Genomic DNA, 19,413 nt, shown 5'->3' on the forward strand with positions numbered 1-19,413 from the left:
CAGGACTTCAAGTTGACACTTTAGTGCAGAACTGAGGCAGTCAGTATTGCAGAAGTGCTGTCTTTCAGGTGAGACTAAACTGAAGCCCCATCGGCCTAGTCATGTGGGTCCAAAGGCACTTTGAGAATTTTTTTAAATAGCTGGGAGTTCTCCAGCTGTCCTGGCCAACATTTATCCCCCAACCATCACCAGTCATCTCATTGCTTGCCATGGGATCTTGCCACACACAAATTGGCTACCACATTTACCGACAAAAACAGTGACTACACTGAAATAAAAAAAAGCTGAGGAGCACTTTGGGACATCTGAGGGAGTGAAAGTTGCTGCATAACTTCAATTTTTTTTCCCACACTATCTGTATCATCTGCAGCATGGTGACAATCAAATATTTCCTTCAGCAAAAAGGTGCTCAGAACCAAAGTTTAGCAGAAGTTGAAATTTTCATGCACTTCTTAGGGCCACAAAGAAATAATGAAGTGAAGCAGTTTTTCTGCCTCAATGGAACTGTTACTATTTAGTTAGCAACCATTTCTGTATTTCATCATTCAAAAGGTTTCTTGTTTGCATATCCATGTCTTAAGAAAATCACTTTTAATCTTTGGAAGGGTACTTATAAAGCAGAGGGTATCGCCCCACTTCAGTTTCTTCCAACCCTGCATTTAGCAAAATCTGCAATCACCTGTTGTAAAATAATCAATGTGCTTTCCCTCCACCATCCCACCCCCCAAAAAAAAAATGAATCCCCATTTTGCTGATCTACATTTGATTCTGTATACGTTTGGAGTGTGATCTCTTGGTTTTCTTAGAGGAAATGAACTGATGTCTCACTGTTGTGAAATATTGAGCACTGCCATCCTTTCTTCCAAGATCACTTATCAAGTCTCGCTCTATTGGATACTTTGGCTGACTGTACACATCTTATAAGTTGTGTGGTGTTGGCAGACAGTGCAAATACTGTATGTCACAGGTTTTATAGCAGTATGTACAAATCTTGACACAGGTATTGACAAGAGATTATGTCAAAGGGAAAGCTTTCACCAAGACAAACCAGCTAATGCAGGTATTACATTGGAGCTTTATGAAAATAACGTCCTGGATATGCAGAAATCAACACTAATGATTTGTGCAAGATGTTGCCATTCTGCATAGACTTTCAAAATATTTCACTATATCTTTACAAAATGTTAGCAAAAGGATGATAAGCCAGTAACAAAATTAGGTGGTATAAAACTTCCTGATGTGCAGCAACAAAATGACTGCAACCAATAGATGAGAAATAACTATATGCCAGTAGTTTTCACCTGGATGTGAGCATAATCATTTTTAGACATGGTTTCAAGAAACATTGCATGTCTCGCCATTATTTTTCAGTTGTATCATCCACTCTCAATACAAGTATTCATGGTTTATTGTCAATATTTACTGAAGAACAAAAACTAGGATAAGTTAAATGTATTAAGTGTAAAATAATTTATTTATATTTAAAGATTTAACAAGGCAGGTTTGCTTAGTTTGTAAAATCATGCTAAGGCTCTAAGATGTACACGGTGACAAATACGTGCAACATTGTCTGGACTGGTAAAACAAGCCTTCTATGATAACAGTAGTAACCACTTTCATGTGGCCTTCAGGAAATAGCTTATACCCACAGTGCACACAGACAGTAAATGCCGACAGTACAAATCAAACAGTAAAATATAAGTTGAACCTGAGGTATATTTTTCCCAATAACAAAAAACCCCAAAGAAATTAGCATCATACTATAATCAATGATTAAAATACGTTCATTCAGTACCGTTACCAAAGCAACACCCACTGCTGTCTGGATTAAACAGTGATGGATATCAATTTGTTGATTTATGAATTGCTGCACTCTTTTCTATATAAATATAGCTTGACATTGATAACTGTCTCACAGTTAAATAGCAGACTCTGTTACAGTGCAAAACTGTACAGGAGTAGAATATAAAAGAAAGCACAGTATTAACAGTGCAAAAATAGAATACAAAATAAAGTACAGCAAGTATGCACTGCAAATATTCTATGTACAGATTTATAGACCTGTAATGTGTGAAGCTTAACTATAGGCATATGGAACTATCAACGTCTAAGGCTTCCTGAACCATAAGAGAGTGCATTTGAAGTTAATAGAATTAACTCACCTTTTAATTACGAAATATATAAGAAAATATGGAAAATGAAGTCTTAAAGACTAGCTAGAACTACGCTGAAGATACATGAATGGTGCAAGCTGCTGTAAAACAACTGAGGATATGTTGTCCCTGGATCGAGAAATGGAGGCAGCCTGTCACAGGCAGCAAATAACTTGATTCTGGAGAAAATCCTGTAGATTGTATTAGCCCTTCACAGCAACCTTATTTTCAGCAGCAGCAAACATTGCACAAAATCTTGAGTTCTCATTGGCTAGAAGAACAGACGGCTTATCAAATTCCATAACCTGAAAGAGGATATAAAGATTGCTTTATTGCACTATAGAGCAGACTTTGTTTTATCACAAGTTTCGTACTACTTAAACTCAACAAACTATAAATTCAGCTAACATCATGATTTTTATACAATATCCATGGCGATTAGAGAAAATGTTGAATATTATTTGTTAAGTACTTGTTCAATACTGATCAACTTAACTGGATCTACTTTTTTTTTTAAATGCATGCTCAACAGAAATTTTAATCATAAGAACTCTTCCCCCTGCCCCCCCCACCCCCCACTCCCCCCACCCCCCACTTTCTCATGGCTGGATTCTTTCCCAATAAAAACTGGAAATTTGTGTTACCTGGCCCTGATTTAGCACCATGATGCGATCACAGCTGAGAACCGCATTCAAGCGATGAGCAATGGTCAACATTGTACATTCAGCAAATGATTCCCGGATCGTCTCTTGTATCAGAGAATCCGTTTCTGTATCCATGGCGGCTGTAGCTTCATCCAACACCAGAATCTAGAACATTCAGAAACAGAACTTTACACAGACTAAAGAAAAAATTTGAAACAATTGGTGGAGCATTCATTTTTAAACCAGGAAATATCTTTCATACACCTCCAATATATAGACAGGCTACAAACATGGAGAATCAGAATGAAGAGGGTATTAGTTTACAGTGGTAAACAAATCTGAAGTCCATTTTCAAAAGCAATTTGGGTTGAGGCCCAAGTATCACTCTGTCCCTCATAGATGACAGTTGGTTAAGTTGCTTTTCTTTAGTACACCAAAGACAGCAATAAAGTGGTCTTTCAAAGAAGCAGCTTTATTTAGAACATGTGTTACAATTCAAAATGAGGGTATATATTAGTTTATTCAAGACCAGGTTTAGATTCCAAAAAAGTACCATGAACAGTTCATTTTGGATTAGTCTTCCAGATTCCAATGATGAAATGAAATGTTCTTCTAGGAATCGTTCAAGAGAGGCAAGGCGAAAAGAAAATTATGCTGCCACATGTATGCAAATGAGTAGAAGCATCTGAAACAGGATGGGATTGATTCCTTGTTCACAATACCAAGGAACAAACATCTTCCATGTTGAATTCTAAGCCCTATAGAGGTTTTTCTTGAGGCTGCAAATGTGTCGCCTGTAATCAGCTCGGCAAAAGAGATCTTAGTCACGAGCCAGGCCACAAGCTCCTGCTGCAGCCTTTATCTCATCTCAATTATGATAGGAAATTTCTCTGGTGAGGAACATGTCAATTGTCAGTGCAAAGTTCAGAACTTCTGAAAACCACCTTATGTTAATTTGTAGCAGATAGTAAGTACTGTAAAAAGTTTTGCAGTTCATCTGGCTAGTCTCAAAACCAAATACCCCTCAATCACTAGTTCCCTCAAATACATTCTCCCTTAAATTTTTCCACACAATTGCCCAACACTACTTCCCTGGTTAGGCTGCTCCATATATTCACCACCCATCACTGGCGAACAGCACCACAGTGGAAAAAGAGCCAAAACAGCCATGATGCATTAAAGCATAATGACTCATGTTCTCTCACTAGTGGTCATGTAATTTCAAGGGAGAGGTAAAATAAAGGTTAAAAAAAACCCTAGGCCAATTCAGGAGGCAAAAAAATCTTGGAAATTTGTCTCTGACCCATAAGTTCCAGGATCACAGTGACCGTGAGGTACAAATCCTAAACATTGTAGGCCTGATTTTTTCCAATCCACCCTCACCACTTGCAAGATTCCATTTCAGGAGTGTAGCCCTGCAAAATTACCAGCCTGACCCATACGGAATGATTATTTCATTAACTCATCCATCAATAACATGCCCTGTCCTTCAACTCTTACCTTACATCTTCGTAGTAGGGCCCTAGCTACACATATTAACTGTCGTTCTCCCATTGAAAAATTCTCTCCATTCTCCACCACATCAGAGTCCAGTTTTAAAGGTAGCTGAGAGATCTGCGGAGTGGAAAAGATACCACAATCATCAGTTTGAAGGCACCTTATAACAAAGGCAAATTACTTTGCATTAAAATGTTTGACGCTTTTTACTTCCCAGTGCATAAGAACACTTGACAGCTACAAGCTCCAAAAAAGCTAGCTATATCAAAAAAAATCTCAATTTTTGACCGTGTTCCTAGTATAAGCAGTCAGCAAAGCCAGTTAGACATAGCACTTCTTGAATGTGATGTAAAGTTCCATGTACTCTGTCTCAACTTCAAAAGAAAATTAATTTGTTCTATTGATACTGTAGAACCATTCCCACTAGGAGCTGGTTTGAAATTTCCCCAACCATTTTTTATGAGCCTTATGGCTGAAGAGTAAAGTGCAAGTGCATACAAGACAGAAATACACAACATTCATCCATTAATCAGAGTTGGATTTAAACCCAGCTCACAGGACAATGTTCTAATCTACATCACCATGCAATCCTACACACAGAAAAATTACATACATAAACTTTATTATATACTTAACAAAATGCTAACAGAGTACATAGCAGTTTCATCCCCCATCAATACCCAAACCTAGATTGTTACTAAAAATTCTTCTTCCATCAGTTCAAACAGTTAACTGTTACACACAAAAGTTATTTATCTACACCTTTACAGTGCTGCTGATTGTTCAATACTGATCATACACAATTAATTTATAACCATTACCAAACATATTCTCAGCAGTACTTACACATTCTTTCATGTGTGTTCGCTCCAGTGCATCCCATACCTGCTCCTCAGAGTACTGTTGAAAAGGATCTAGATTGTATCTGCCAATGGAAAAAAGAAAATGATACAGCTGTTAGTTCAGGGCCTGCCCACAACTCTGGTTGAGCGTACTGTGGTGTAGCAATAAACTGTACAAATTACAAAGATTCTCAGTCCAATCCCAGATCTGAACTGAGCTAACTGATCTCAGCTACAAGGTGGTGGAGCATCCATATGCGCACAAGTTCAATTAAACAACCTATAACTAGAAACAAGATGACTGCTGCCATCAGGACATTGTATTTGACTTAGGACTTTAGAAAATTATCTTGTAAATTATGGAATTAGATATCTGACTGGAGGAATTTATAGCCAATCTGGAACCTGATCAGGTGTGGGAAGGTTGTAGAGGGGTGTCATCAGCCATGTGTGTAAGTGGTATCCCTTGTCCCCGAACAGCCATTCTCTGACATTCTTGGATGGGTGGAAAAGTGGGGAGATGGATGAGTGTCGTAGGATGTAGGTGTGGTGGCAGCTGCGTGTGAAACTGGCACACACTTGTATTATCACACGTCAGTTGTATATTGATAGAGTGGAAGCTCTTCCTGTTCATAAAAGCTCCTGGCTCATTTTCTGCTGCCCTGATAGCTGCAAATGCAGTATATTATACCCCGGACATAAGACTATAAGAGATAGGAGCATGAGTAGGCCATTCGGCCCCTCGAGCCTGCTCTGCCATTTAATGAGTTCATGGCTGATCTGATTTTTACCTCAACTCCACTTTCCCACCCTTTCCCCATATCCTTTGATTCCCTTGCTGATCAAAAATATGTCTAATTCAGCCTTGAATGTATTCAGTGACTCAGCCTTCCCAGCTTTTTGGAGTAAAGAATTCTAAAGATTCACGACCCTCTGGGAGAAGAAATTCCTCCTTATTTCCGTCTTAAACGGGCGACCCCTTATTGAGACTATGCCCCCTAGTTTTAGATTCCCTCATGAGGGGTAATATCCTCTCAGCATCTACCCTATCAAGTCCCCTCAGAATCTTGCATGTTTCAATAAGATCTCCTCTCATTCTTCTAAACTCCAATGAGTATAGACCCAACTTGTTCAATCTTTCCTCATTAGACAACCTTTCCATACCCAGAATCAACCTAGTGAACCTTCTCTGAACTGCCTCCAATGCAAGTATGTCCTTCCTTAAATAAGGGCACCAGAACTGTACGCAGTACTCCAGGTGTGGTCTCACCAGCACCCTGTACAGTTGTAGCATTACTTCCCTGCTTTTATACTCCATCCCCCTAGAAATAAAGGCCAATATTCAGTTTGCCTTCCGGTTTACCTACTACACCTGTATGTTGACTTTTTGTGTTTCATGTACGAGGACACCCAGATCCCTCTGTACCGCAGCATTTTGTAGTATTTCTCCATTCAAATAATACTTTGCTTTTTTATTTTTCCTCCTAGTGGATGACTTCACATTTTCCCACATTATATTCCATCTGCCAAATTTTTGCCCATTCGCTTAACCTGTCAATATTCCTTTACAGACACTTTGTGTCCTCATCGCAACTTGCTTTTGCACCTATTTTTGCATCATTAGCAAATTTGGCCACAAGACACTCTATTCCTTCATCCAAGTCATTGATATATATTGTAAATAGTTGAGGCCCCAGCACTGATCCCTGCGGCACCCCACTACTTACAGATTGCCATTTTGAAAATGACCCTTTTATCCCGACTCTTTGTTTTCTGTTAGTTAGCCAATCCTCTATCCATGCCAGTATAGTACCCTCAACACCATGAGCTCTTATCTTGTGCAGTAATCTTTTATGTGGCACCAAATATACTGCATCCATTGGTTCCCCTTTATCCACCCTGCCCGTTACTTCCTCAAAGAACTCTAATAAATTTGTCAGACATGATTTCCCCTTCATAAAACCATGTTGACTCTCCTTGATTGTATTATGAGTCTCCAAATGTCCTGCTACTACTTCCTTAATAATGGATTCTAGCATTTTCCCAATGACAGATGTTAGGCTAACTGGTCTATAGTTACCTGCTTTCTGTCTCACTCCCTTCTTGAATAGGGGTGTTACGTTTGTGGTTTTCCAATCTGCTGGGACCTTTCCAGAATTTAGTGAATTCTGGAAGATTACAACCAATGCATCCACTATCTCTGTAGCCACTTCTTTTAAGACCCTCGGATGCAAGCCATCAGGTCCAGGGAACTGGTCAGACTTTAGATCCATTAGTTTACTTCGTACTTTTTCTCTAGTGGTAGTGATTGTTTTTAGTTCCTCCCTCCCCTTTGTCCCTTGATTTTCTACTATTATTGGTATGTTATTAGAGTCTTCTACTGTGAAGACAGATACAAAATATCTGTTCAATTCCTCTGCCATTTCCTTGTTTTCCATTATTATTGTCTCAGTCTCATCCTCTAAGGGACCAATGTTTACTTTAGCTACCCTCTTCCTTTTTATACACTTGTAGAAGCTTTTACTGTCAGTTTTTATATTTCTTGCTAGTTTACTCTCACAATTTATTTTCTCCCTCTTTATTATTCTTTTAGTCATCCTTTGCTGGTTTTTAAGGTTTTCCCAATCTTCGGGCTTACCAGTAATCTTTGCCATGTTGTATGCTTTTTCTTTTAACCTGATACCATCCTTGACTTCCTTAATTATCATGGTTGGTCCCCCTTTTTGTGCAGTCTTTCCTCCTCACAGGGATATATTTTTGTTGCGCGTCATAAAATATCTTTTTAAATGTTTGCCACTGCTTATCCACCATCGTACCATTTAATCTGTTTACCCAGTCCACTTTAGCCACTTCCGCCCTCATTCAAGTTTAATACAGTAGTTTCAGACCCAAGACCCTCGCTTTCAAACTGGATGTGAAATTCTATCATGTTATGATCACTGCTTCCCAAGGGATCCTTTACTTTGAGATCATTAATTAATCCTGTTTCATTACCAATTACCAGATCCAAAATGCCCTGTTCCCTGATGGGGAACCCCGACGTATTGGTCTAACAAACAGTCCCTAATACGCTCTATGAACTCCTCCTCAGGGCTACCTGAGGGAAGCCAGCCACTCTTTCGAATCCCAGAGCCCTCTCATTCTGTCTACTGAAGTCCATTGGGAAGGTAATGTACTGATTTGCTTTGGCAAGGACGGAACTTGATGTAGCTATGCACTGCAGACTGGAAGATGCGAGTGACGTTCCCTGTAGCAGCCTGGAAGGAACCCGAGGCAAAAAAGTTATGAATAGTGCTTGACTTTAACAGCCATTGGCAAAGCCTGTCCCTGTGGTCCAGCAGGTCCTGCTATAGAAGGCTGCATGGATCAGCGATAAAGCGCAGCTTCCTGACACAGTGCTCAAAGCTGTCTAGAAAACGGACTCTTGGCCTATAGACTCAGAGCTGGATAAGGCCTTCCACAAGCAGCTCCCCACACCTGCACTGTTCTAACAGGCTCACCTGCTGCTCATTTTCATTGTTGAGACTGCTGCTGCTGCTTCTCTTTCTCCAACTGTTCCTTCATCCAAAGCAATGAAGCAAAAATGGCACCCATGATAGGCTGAGAGTGCTTAATCAGGGTAAGGCAAGAAATAGTCAGAAGCAGCAATCTGCAAGCTCAAAAATCACTACGATATCCATTAAGCTCCATAGCACACAGATCCCTATGATCCGCATGCCAGCAGCTGAATGTCCCTTCAAACAGTGCTTCCAGTCATATCAGTTAGTAAGGCCAATCCTGCAAGGTTTTACTCAGTGGGTTGGCCACTGGGTGGGACTTCTGACCCACCCAGTTAAAATCAGGTTGGGGTCCCTATTAAATCACATGGCACCGATTTGCATCTAGTAACAAGGGAAATGCCTGCTTTCGGCAGATGCATTTGCCACCAGTCAGCTCGAGTTAAAATGGTGATCGGCAGGTTTCCGGCAGGAAAGAGGCGGTAAATTAATTTTTGCTATTTTAACTACTCACCCACCCCATTCCCGCTGGGTGGATTGGGTTAATTTGGGGCCACTGTCTCACTGTACAGCCGAAACACCGGCTCCCTCCGCCCAGGTCATTTGTTGGGAGAAGAGAAGGTGCCACGGTGTGGAGGAAAGGTGAACAGGAGGATGAAACCTTTTCTTTTCACCCTGCTGATTGGCCCTTGGCTTAAATTGCCTTATGTGGTATAGTTCCGACACAACTCCTTTCTACAAGCTCTCACTTCAACATATTGCTTCATGCAATTCTAAGTGGGGTACGAAAGTTCCACACTAGTCTGCTGACTCTCTAAATTTTAAAAACTTTCAAACCATTTGAAGTGTTATAGTACTCTAATACACAGATGCATTACAGTGTCTTTTTGCAGAATATAAAGTTTTAACAGGGAGTTAGAATTTTGCAGAACCAAGGGGCTTACCTTACAGTACCAGTAAACAAAACTGGTTCTTGGGGGATGATGGATAGTTTGCTGCGAAGATCGGCCAAACCAATTTCACTAATATTCACCCCATCAATAACTATTGAACCACCTGAAAGTTCAACCAATCGAAATAGTGCCATTCCTAGTGATGACTTCCCTGGCAAAAACAAAGAAAAATGCAATTTTTTCACCTGCGTTATTTTATTTGTTAGTCACAAACTTAACAAAAACTCAAGCTGGTGTTCCACTCTTCACTAGGCCATCTTGAAACGAGCTCCTCACCTGACCAATTGAACCAATCCAATTGAAAGCATATTTGACCTTGCTCTGATTAACAGTGCATTTCTTACCTGACCCAGTTCTCCCCACAATACCAATTTTTTCTTGAGGTTGAATGGTAAAAGACACTTTCTTTAGCACCAGGGGTAGATTCTCACGATATCTCATCTCTACATTTTCAAATGTTATTTGCCCATGCTGAGGCCAGTTTGCAGGTGGAGTTTTATCCTTAACTCGAGCTGAAGCCTCCAATTCCAGAGTCTAATGAAAAATTAAGAAAGTTACAAGATTTCTAGCATTTAAATACTCTAGGGGGAGCATGGCTTCTCAAAACCAGCAAATTAAAATTAGTTCAGAAATTGAGACTAAGAATCCCAGATGTTTTGTATCTCAACACAGCTACATTATCAACAGGAATACAGTTCATCACTTAAATGTTTGTTTACAGAAAGCATAGTTTCTATCCAATTTATAAGTCAGGAGGTCATGAAAGAACAGGAATAAATGATGCAATCATAATATTTCTATTATTTTTCATATTGCATAAACAATGCCAGCAAAACATTATACTTCCTCATTAATGTCTTTCACATACTCAGGTAACTCTTGCATGTTTTATTACAAAAGAAAAGCTGCAAAGACAATATCTATTCTGCCAGAAATTACAATTTTCTTTTCAATATCACAAATGTTAGACATGGATGTTAGTATGATATTTGGAGATCATTTGCACTTTAGAACAAGTATGCAGAATGTTACATTCTCCCTTTCTTCAATGCCTAACTCCGTAATCTGTTTCCTTCACTGGAGCCCTTCCTTCTCCAAGAAGTCCATTCAAAGAAACCATTCCATGTAGAAATTCAATCACCAATTGTGGTCAAGGTGTTGTTATAAAAAAAAGTCAATTTCTCTATTTCCAGAATGAAGATCTGCTCATTCACCATTGGATTGTTGGATTTAGTACTATTAGCATTCAAAGTCACAGGTTTGAAGTGGGGGGGGGGGGGGGGGGTGGAGGGGCGCAGCTATCTGTGTGCGTGCATGATGCGGGGGAGAATATGCACCCACATCTCATAATTAGTACTGAATGACCCCAAGCAAAACTCAGTGAATTTCCTATTGCCATGCACCTTTTCCTGATGTAATATGTACATACTACTCACTTCTGGATTAAAAGAAAAACTGCTAAGTAGCTCTTCTGGGGGTTCCCAAATGTCTTAATATGGCCCTGGAGGCCTGCACTTCCAAGACAGATAGGAATTGCAGCAATGGCAAAGTCTCCCCCATACTCAGTTTGTAGGCTCAAAGTCTGCCCTCAAGTGCTCCCAATCCCCACAATCTATAACAGATAAAATTACAAAGCCTTGATGAAAACAAATGCAGACATCAGCTTAACAAAGATAACACACCCACATCATGCTCCACACCTACACTACCATGGCGCTGTGCCATGGGAAATCTACTAATTGAATATGTGAAGTCACTTGCATGAGGTTTGGTTGAAAAACAAGATAGAAGGAAAAACACTTTGGGCTCCCCTTTCTCTTTAGCTGGTTTTAACAGTAGAATTACAATGCTGATCAGAAAACACAAAATATTCAGCTCCCAGTTAGCCATCACAGTTCCCCATTTACAGTCTAGCAAACATGGAAAAAGAAAAATACAGGTCATAACTTGCCTCCATAAGGCTCGCCAGGAAGTTTCCAACTCTGTTGCAACCAGCATCTGAGCCCCTGGTTGCCACTTGTTCCAATCCCTACCTTGGATCTTCCCTCCTTAGCCTCTGATCTTTGGCAAACTTCCACCCTTACACAGACCAGCCCTCCTGCTCATGACTGATCTCTCCTCTTCAAATGGGTCTCACTGCTACCAACCATTCACTTCTCCTTTCTCCACCAGTTCTAGGCCTCGCTCACTGCTCACAAGCAAAAATGTGGGAGTTGATAAAAGTGTGTGCTTACACATACGTATGTATTTTATCATTTACATCATGATTCAGTGTCAATTTTCTACTTTCTCATGGTTAAATATTAAATTGGGAACATTTTTTTTGAAACTTTGATTATTCACAAAAAATATTACACAAAATCTTTCTCCTTCAATTTCAATCTTTTCTCCAATCTTTCTGCACTTAAAAAAAATCTACCCAATTACATTCCAGCATAAAAAATGTCCAAGATGCAGTTGCCATGACAGTTCCTTGTCAAACTACTTTAAATTCCTAAATAAAAATTGGTTCACATTAAACAATTCACAGACGAAAAGTCACAAATTTGTCCATAAGCTTAGCTCCATCAACTTTCTCCTCCTTGCCCTTCCACAAACAGCATGACCCAACTCATCAGGCCTCCTGAACTCCTAGTAAATCATACTCCCTACTCAGTACATGCTTCCCAGGCAAATAACCCGGGAAAATTTGCATTAAGTTTGTCCATTGATTTTCTTTAGCAGAGGATTTTCCAAAACCCAGTGCATGCCCTCTCCTCTCCTCTCAAAGCTTATGCAGGAGGTCCCGTCTGCCCTCTCAAGTGAACATAAAAAGATCCCGTGGCACCATTCGAAGCTGGGGAGCTCTCCCAGTGTTCCAGTCAACATTTATCCCTCAACCAACACAACCAAAACAATTTAATTGGTCATTTATCACATTGCTGCTTGTGGTATCTTGCTGTGCGCAAATTGGCTGCAGCGTTTCCCCAGATTACAACAGTGACTTCATTTCAAACGGAATTCATTGAACATGAGGTGATTTGTGACGTGTCAAAAAAGCAAGTTCTTTCTTTTTTTCAATTAAGACAAAATTGTGAGCGGTACACCAATAAGTTGCACGCTATGTGCCTGGTCCCAACTGTGGTATGGAGTTGCAGAAAATTCCGCCCAGCATTTTACAGCACTAGAGTAGCAAATTAACTAGTACCTTTATGTAGTGATGAATATTCTCCACAGAAGTGAACCTAGCCTCAGTCTCAGAAGCAAGTCGGACAGTAAACTGAAATAAACCGGTCAGCTGCAAGAAAAAGATAGTCATAGCAAACAGGATCAAATTTTTCTCATTTACTGAATGAACTATGAAATCCAATTAAGGAATGACCTTTTTAGTTGATTACTCTATGAAAGCAGAGAAAACCAGAGGAATTCAAACCATAAAACAATTCATCGTCACATAAAAGAGTAGCAAATATTAGACAATTTCATTCTCTGTTGGCAGTATCTTGTACAAACCTGGACAGCATAAGAAATTGCAAGTCCTGCATAAGCTGGAGGAATGTGTCCATGCATTACAACTATTATCACTGAAGTTGTACCGATAAGTACAATACTGACTATATCCAGTCTCACAGCGAGCCAGCGCATTGCACAGGTGAACAGGAAGAATGGAGCCTGATTAGCATCTAGCAGTTCCTGGTACCTTAAAAAAAACAGAATGGTTCAGATTAACCAAACAGCAGTAAAAATGCCATGTAATCAGTGCTCACACACAAACAGACATGGCACACAAATCAGACTTTCAACCTCTGATTACCTTACAATCTAGGTTTACTGAATATAACCAAAACTTCACTTCTTAATTGCAAAAATTGGATTTTAGTGTTTCTGCTTTTTATAGTAAGCAGATCTCCTGTGAGACAGTTCATAGTAAGTCAAATGATTCGCTGTTTTACAAGGGCATGTATTGCGCAATTCTGCTGTTAAAGTACAGATGTGTGTAGCTTGTTGTGTTTCTTTAAGGTCACATGGGACAACTGGTGTGCCTTTTTCAGATCAATAAGAAACTAATTGCTCTTAGGAAGATCCTCAGGTCAATTTATGGTCAGATGTAATTTTTTTTAAGTCCTGAATTCAATTAGAAATTATTTTCTGCTGCAAAGAAGCTGACTGACTTTCTTGTCCATATAATACTTTAAAACAAAATATAACAGAAATTTGCATGTGTGAGCAACATATTAGAAAACAGACTAGCTGCTCATGGTAAATTGGATGATGCACCATTTCCCTTTTACAATCCACCATTTTGGTGTATAGTACTAACCTGCGTCGGAACTCCCCAGTCTTGTTGTAAGCATGGATTGTGGTTAGCCCCTGGATACTGGATGTAACATGTGACAGGAAAGGAGACTGAGTGATGTTGTCCAAACGCTTTAATTCTCTGATAAAAATCCTGCAGAGATTAAGTTCAACAAAAATTCAAAGATCAAATATAAACAGATATATTAGAGTTTCTCACATCTGAAATGTCTAAACATTTACTTCTTTACAAGTTTTCTGTACAGCCTACTGCATGTTTTTCTTTACTGTTACATGTTAATAGTGGACTGCTAATTGCTGATTTCACTCTCCATTTCACCACAAATTGTTATTAGTTTACAAAAGTAATAGATGCAATAATACATTTCTTGTGGCCATCACGATAAAAATATTTTCTTCCTCCTTCCTTATTGACTTTTCATTTCTCAAAACCTACTCAATTTCAATTTTCTCCACAATCATGTTCCACTGAAAAAACTTTCTAAACAAAACAGCAGATGTTATTTCCTCCATGATGCAGCCACAAGGATACTTCCCACCCAGGCTCAGATTGAAAAAAAGCTTTTCCATAACAGTCTTGCTTCAGATGTTATGAATCTGGAGAAGTGATTAAGTCATCTGCAAGGAGTAAAACAGCAGACCTGCCACTCCATTACCCAGAAAAGTTCCGCACCACTACAAGGCTCGGTCTTTATTCACGGAGCAGGAGCTGCACTCTGCACTTGCTTCTATACTTACCCTCAGGCCTGCCTGTTCTCCAATTGCAGGCTAAAACCTTGTGTTTTATTTTTTTCTTTTGTAAATCAACCCACCTCCCCAATACCCTGCCCCACTATCCAAACCTCAACCTAACATTCCCTCACTCTAAATTTCAGCATTGGCCTACATCCTACATATCAACTAGCCATACTCACACCTAACTCTGCCAGAGGCTACCTCTGCCCTCCTCAACCTGCAAATGCCATGGGGCATCTACTACTGTGTCTAAAACGTGTTCCCAACCCAAACCCATTTCACAGGACCTGAAAATCTGTGTTAAAAAAAATCAACGATCAGTAAACAAGGAATTTTGTATGGAGTGAATGGCACAAATTTGGCTGGGGTCAGATTTTCTCTTTTTTTCAAACTGATCAATTTGGGAAGTAGTCATCTTATACATGAGTATATACTGAATACCTGAAGCAACAACACAATTTAAACAGGAATACTGACAATCCACTGTACATATAGGTCAGGCAGTCAGCTAATTGAGCCTGCTTATACAAACAGGAGAACCACGGAATAGTGAGATAAGACAGATTGGAATTGGAAAAAGTATTCCAATATGCATGTTCAATTTTGTACAAAATTAGTTGATCTCCTGTGGTGTTGCACATGGGGAGTCAAGACCAAGTGTAGTTTTCAACTAAAATGAGGTTGAAGGGTGGGGCATAATTAGATATGTGTGTGCAAACATAATTCAGGCCCCATTTTAAAGTCATACATTCTGTCCTTATTCTATGTGACACTTCATTTGAAATGATCTATTATCTGTAATATATTAAAAATATTATGCCGGTGCACACGTCCTGCCAACTTTTTCCCTTATAAATTCCTATATCTAGATTTAATATAAACTGCCTCTATAAACTTGTCATCTGTAATTACACCCTCCTACCAGTGGTGGTGCTGCAGCATTTCCATTGGCAGGAGGATCGAGCTACAGTGCGACAAGTTTACAAAGGCAGTTTCTATTATAAATATGGATATATGAATTTATAATGGTAAATGTTGACAGGAATTGTTTGCAGACACAAAAATTTTAATATATAGCCAGTCAATCTCATGTGATGTTAGAACCAGAGAAAAGATACAACACAGAAGGGGGCCATTTGGCCCATTGTGTCTGCGCCGGCTCGAAGAACAACCAGATGCCCATTCTAATCCCACCTTCCGGCACCCGGTCCGTAGTCCTGCAGCTTACAGCACTTTAGGTGCAAGTCCAGGTACTTTTTAAAGAGTTGAGGGTCCCTGCCTCTAAGTTGTACATGCTAAGTTGGGGAATATGGTCTCATATCACTCCCTGCTGTCTTCATTTCACTTTCTCCTCCCTGGTTCTGTCCTCAACTCTTTTTTGCATCTGTCTATCCTTTTCTGTTCTCTCTCTTTTTCTCCATTCCTTTCAGGTGGGAGGAGGTGGTGGGTGGTGAATGGTGTGGTGGGAAAAGGAGCCAGCAACAGCTGCAAGACTGCATTGCAGGGATAATGCAAACCTCCATAACTCCCTTCCCAGTCCCTCCCCCAATTGCTTGAGCTTTCCCCCACCCCCTCGTTTCCATTGTGTAAAGCTGCTAATGTATGAAATAATGAGAAAATAGACCTCTTATCAAGGCTATGTAAATAGAATAATATGCCATATTACAAAATGGAGAATTGTTCAAATGAACTATTATAACCTTGTGCTATGTTTTTCAACTTGCAAAGAATGTGGGTTGCGACTGATCAGATAATAATAATGAACTGCTGAAAAATAATAAGCAAAAGAACCTTGAGGGTGGGTAAAAATACATAAGGAAGGAAACTGGTAGTAAACAAGTTGGGTATAATTATAGGGAGCGTAACTGTCATCTGTTAGAACAGACCTGGGAAGAAGGGAGCTCCAAAGCCACTGTCTAATCTCGTTTTTTCCAGTTTAGATAACTATACTCTCAGTATTTTGCAGCGTTTAAATCATTAAAGACAATTTGTTGTTGTGAGCTTGATTATCTGGTGGGCGAAACCAAAGGAGTCCTATCATTACAGTCAGCACTCCCATAATGTCCCCTACCCCTTCTCCTTCCTACCACTCCTTCTATTTTCCCTCCTTTGAAATACTTATTCGACCCCTTTATCCTACTTCCCTTACTACATTGTCATCTCATTTCCCCTCAACCACATTTCCTCCTTCCGATCTGTTTCTCTCAAAAGCTTTTTGTTTGTTTTCAAAATTCAACTTGCTTTTAAAAAAAAGGAAACTGTCCGTCATGCAGTCCCTCAAGCCTGTTCGTCCATTCAATTAGATAATTGGCCGATCTGTACCTCAACTTCTTTTTCCCGTCTTTGTTCCATATTCCTGGATACCTTCACCCAACAAAAATCTATTGATCTCAGTCTTGAAAATTTCAATTGACCCAACATCCACAGCCTTTTGGAGCAAAAGAGAGCTTCAGATTTCCACTACTCTGTGTGAAAAAGTGCTTTCCAATTTCACTCCTAAATGGTCCAGCTCTAATTTTAAGATTATGCCCTCTTGTTCATGCCCCCACCAGAGGAAAAAGTTTCTCTCTATCTATCCTACTGAATCACTTATTTTAAAAATCTCAATTAGATCACCCCTCAACCTTCTAAACTCAAGTTTATGCAACCGGTCTTCATAATTTAACCCTTTAATCCCTCGTTCAATTCTGGTGAATCTGCACGGTACCATCTCAAGGCCAATATAACCTTCCTAAAGTGTGTTGTCCAAAACTGAACGCAGTACTCCAGATGGGGTGTGACAAAGGCTCTGCAACTGAAGCATTACTTCCTCACTTTTGCATTCCAACCCCCATGATAAGTGCTAAGGTTCCATTAGCCTTTTTGATATTTTGTATTTGTGCACTATCTTTTAGTGATCTGTGCATTTGGACACCTCAATCTCCTTCACAGCTCCCAGTCTCTCACTATTAAGAAAATATTCTGATTTGTCTTTTTCGGATCGAAAGTGGATTACCTCACACTTCCCAACACTGAACTCCAACTGCCATGGTTTTGCCCACTAACTTAGTCAATCTATGTCGACCATGTTTTCCTGAACGCAGCTGGTGGCAGCTGCTTCAGGACAACCCCAACCTTATTTGCATATGCAAAGCTCCCAACACCTGTTTCAAGCATGAGCCTGGGACGCCTGTTTATTGGCCTATACCAATACAATAGGTGACGCACTTGTGCCTCATAATGAGCGTGCGCTTCATGCCTGCCATATTGGAGGTTTAGCTTCCGAAAAATGGATGCTGTGCGATCCAATTTCTAAGCTTTTAACTCCAAGCCCAGACTTTTAGGAGGAGAGGCTGAGGCTTTCAAGTAAGATTTTTTAACGAAGGTATTGAAAGGCACAAAAGACAATTCAATGGATAAATTTAATGGTTATGGTGAAATATGTAATTTTTTGTTATTTTGTATTTTCTTTAAACCCTTTTTAGGCATCAGAAATTTCAGTTGGAAAGAAAAAAGACAAAAAAGAAATCACATAGCATTTTAAGCAGATTATGGGAATTTGGGCCCGTTTGCACAATCACAGGGTGATATACTATCACTAAAGTAGCACGTATTGTGCATCACATGATGTGATGCCTTTAACATTGAAAATACCTATCACAGCCTAACCTGCACAACTAGCAGGCAATATTCTGTGCCCTATAGAGAAGCTATGCTAGATGAAGCTGTGTTCAGAATCCATTTAGTATTAAAAACTTAATTTTGTGGTTAAATGACAGCTTCTTCAGAAATTTGCTGAAACAGTATCTGGATAATATCAATAAGACAGTCCAATCTGCAAGGCTGGTACTGACTGTCATCATACAAGATAGATTTGAATTCCTTGTGTAAGTTCTGACCTTCTAATTGATACATCTATCTGTTTGCCAAATATATGTTTACTCTTTTCTGTACATATCAGTCGATAAAACAGTTTGTTATCTCCTGCGACTTTGCTTGGAGCCTTTCATCCCACGGTACTATGATTTGGAATGTTGTGCTAATGGGACCTAATGTAAACCAGGAGTAAGGGTCATGGAAGAGGTGTAACGGCCTTTAACTGAGAGTGTAATTGTGAACGATGGTCACAGTTAGGTAGATTAAGGATTGGCCACCCTATGCAGCTTGAACTCAGTAACTGTAACACAACATCTCCTGCAGCCTTCGCAATGCGGTGTGTATTCTGTGAGTACCTTCTTCCTCTAATAAATCTATAAGTGAAGTCTTTATGCCTGGAAATCTCATTCCCTGACAGAGGCAACAGCTCCAAGCTCACTTCTATAGTATATTCTGTAACATTTCCACGCAAAATCAAAGTGACGAGTTTATATAGGCGTTTTCCATTATAAATGTGGATATGGGAATTTATAATATAAAAAGCAGACATAAAAAGTGTGATAAAAACAATAGAAAGTCAAGTGGCGCAGACTGGAAGTGCATACAGATGCAAGTTTTTTTTATTATATCGATAGAATTTGATATATTTAAATTATATATAGCTAGATGTATTTAAATAATATGGATTACACATTTCTAATATTTATTTCTGTACTGGTCAATCTGTCATGATGTTGCTTACAGAATGCAGACCTGGTCTTCAGATGATCGGGGGTTAGAGGTCAAGAGATAATTGGACTAGAGCACACGGACATGAATAAACTTGTCATGCAGTAATTTCACCCTACTGTCAGAGGTGGTGCTGCAGGAAGATAAAGCACCTGCGCAGGAGGGGAGAAGATGGGAGGAAAATAAATCAGGGGAGATGAGGTGGGGGATGG

General features: G+C 39.6%; 1 protein-coding gene across 5 annotated transcripts in view; it reads right to left on the minus strand.

The window, feature by feature from the left end:
• Positions 1-1,455: 1,455 nt before the first annotated feature.
• The window catches only part of abcc5 (ATP-binding cassette, sub-family C (CFTR/MRP), member 5), a 117,559-nt gene continuing 99,601 nt past the window's right edge, over positions 1,456-19,413 (minus strand). For 4 of the 5 annotated variants that reach the window (XM_067995200.1, XM_067995198.1, XM_067995199.1 and 1 more), the window contains 9 exons: positions 13,887-14,015; positions 13,079-13,265; positions 12,774-12,863; positions 9,931-10,120; positions 9,578-9,737; positions 5,141-5,219; positions 4,298-4,411; positions 2,798-2,962; positions 1,456-2,458 (listed from right to left, as the gene is read on the minus strand). In XM_067995200.1, coding sequence (XP_067851301.1) covers positions 2,357-2,458; positions 2,798-2,962; positions 4,298-4,411; positions 5,141-5,219; positions 9,578-9,737; positions 9,931-10,120; positions 12,774-12,863; positions 13,079-13,265; positions 13,887-14,015 — 1,216 coding nt within the window. In that variant the 3' untranslated portion in view covers positions 1,456-2,356. Of the gene's footprint in view, positions 2,459-2,797; positions 2,963-2,985; positions 3,688-4,297; positions 4,412-5,140; positions 5,220-9,577; positions 9,738-9,930; positions 10,121-12,773; positions 12,864-13,078; positions 13,266-13,886; positions 14,016-19,413 lie in introns of those variants that run through there. The other variant, XM_067995201.1, reaches the window with a different exon arrangement.

The sequence above is a fragment of the Heptranchias perlo genome, chromosome 13 (assembly GCF_035084215.1).
Source record: "Heptranchias perlo isolate sHepPer1 chromosome 13, sHepPer1.hap1, whole genome shotgun sequence".
Lineage (NCBI taxonomy): Eukaryota > Metazoa > Chordata > Chondrichthyes > Hexanchiformes > Hexanchidae > Heptranchias > Heptranchias perlo.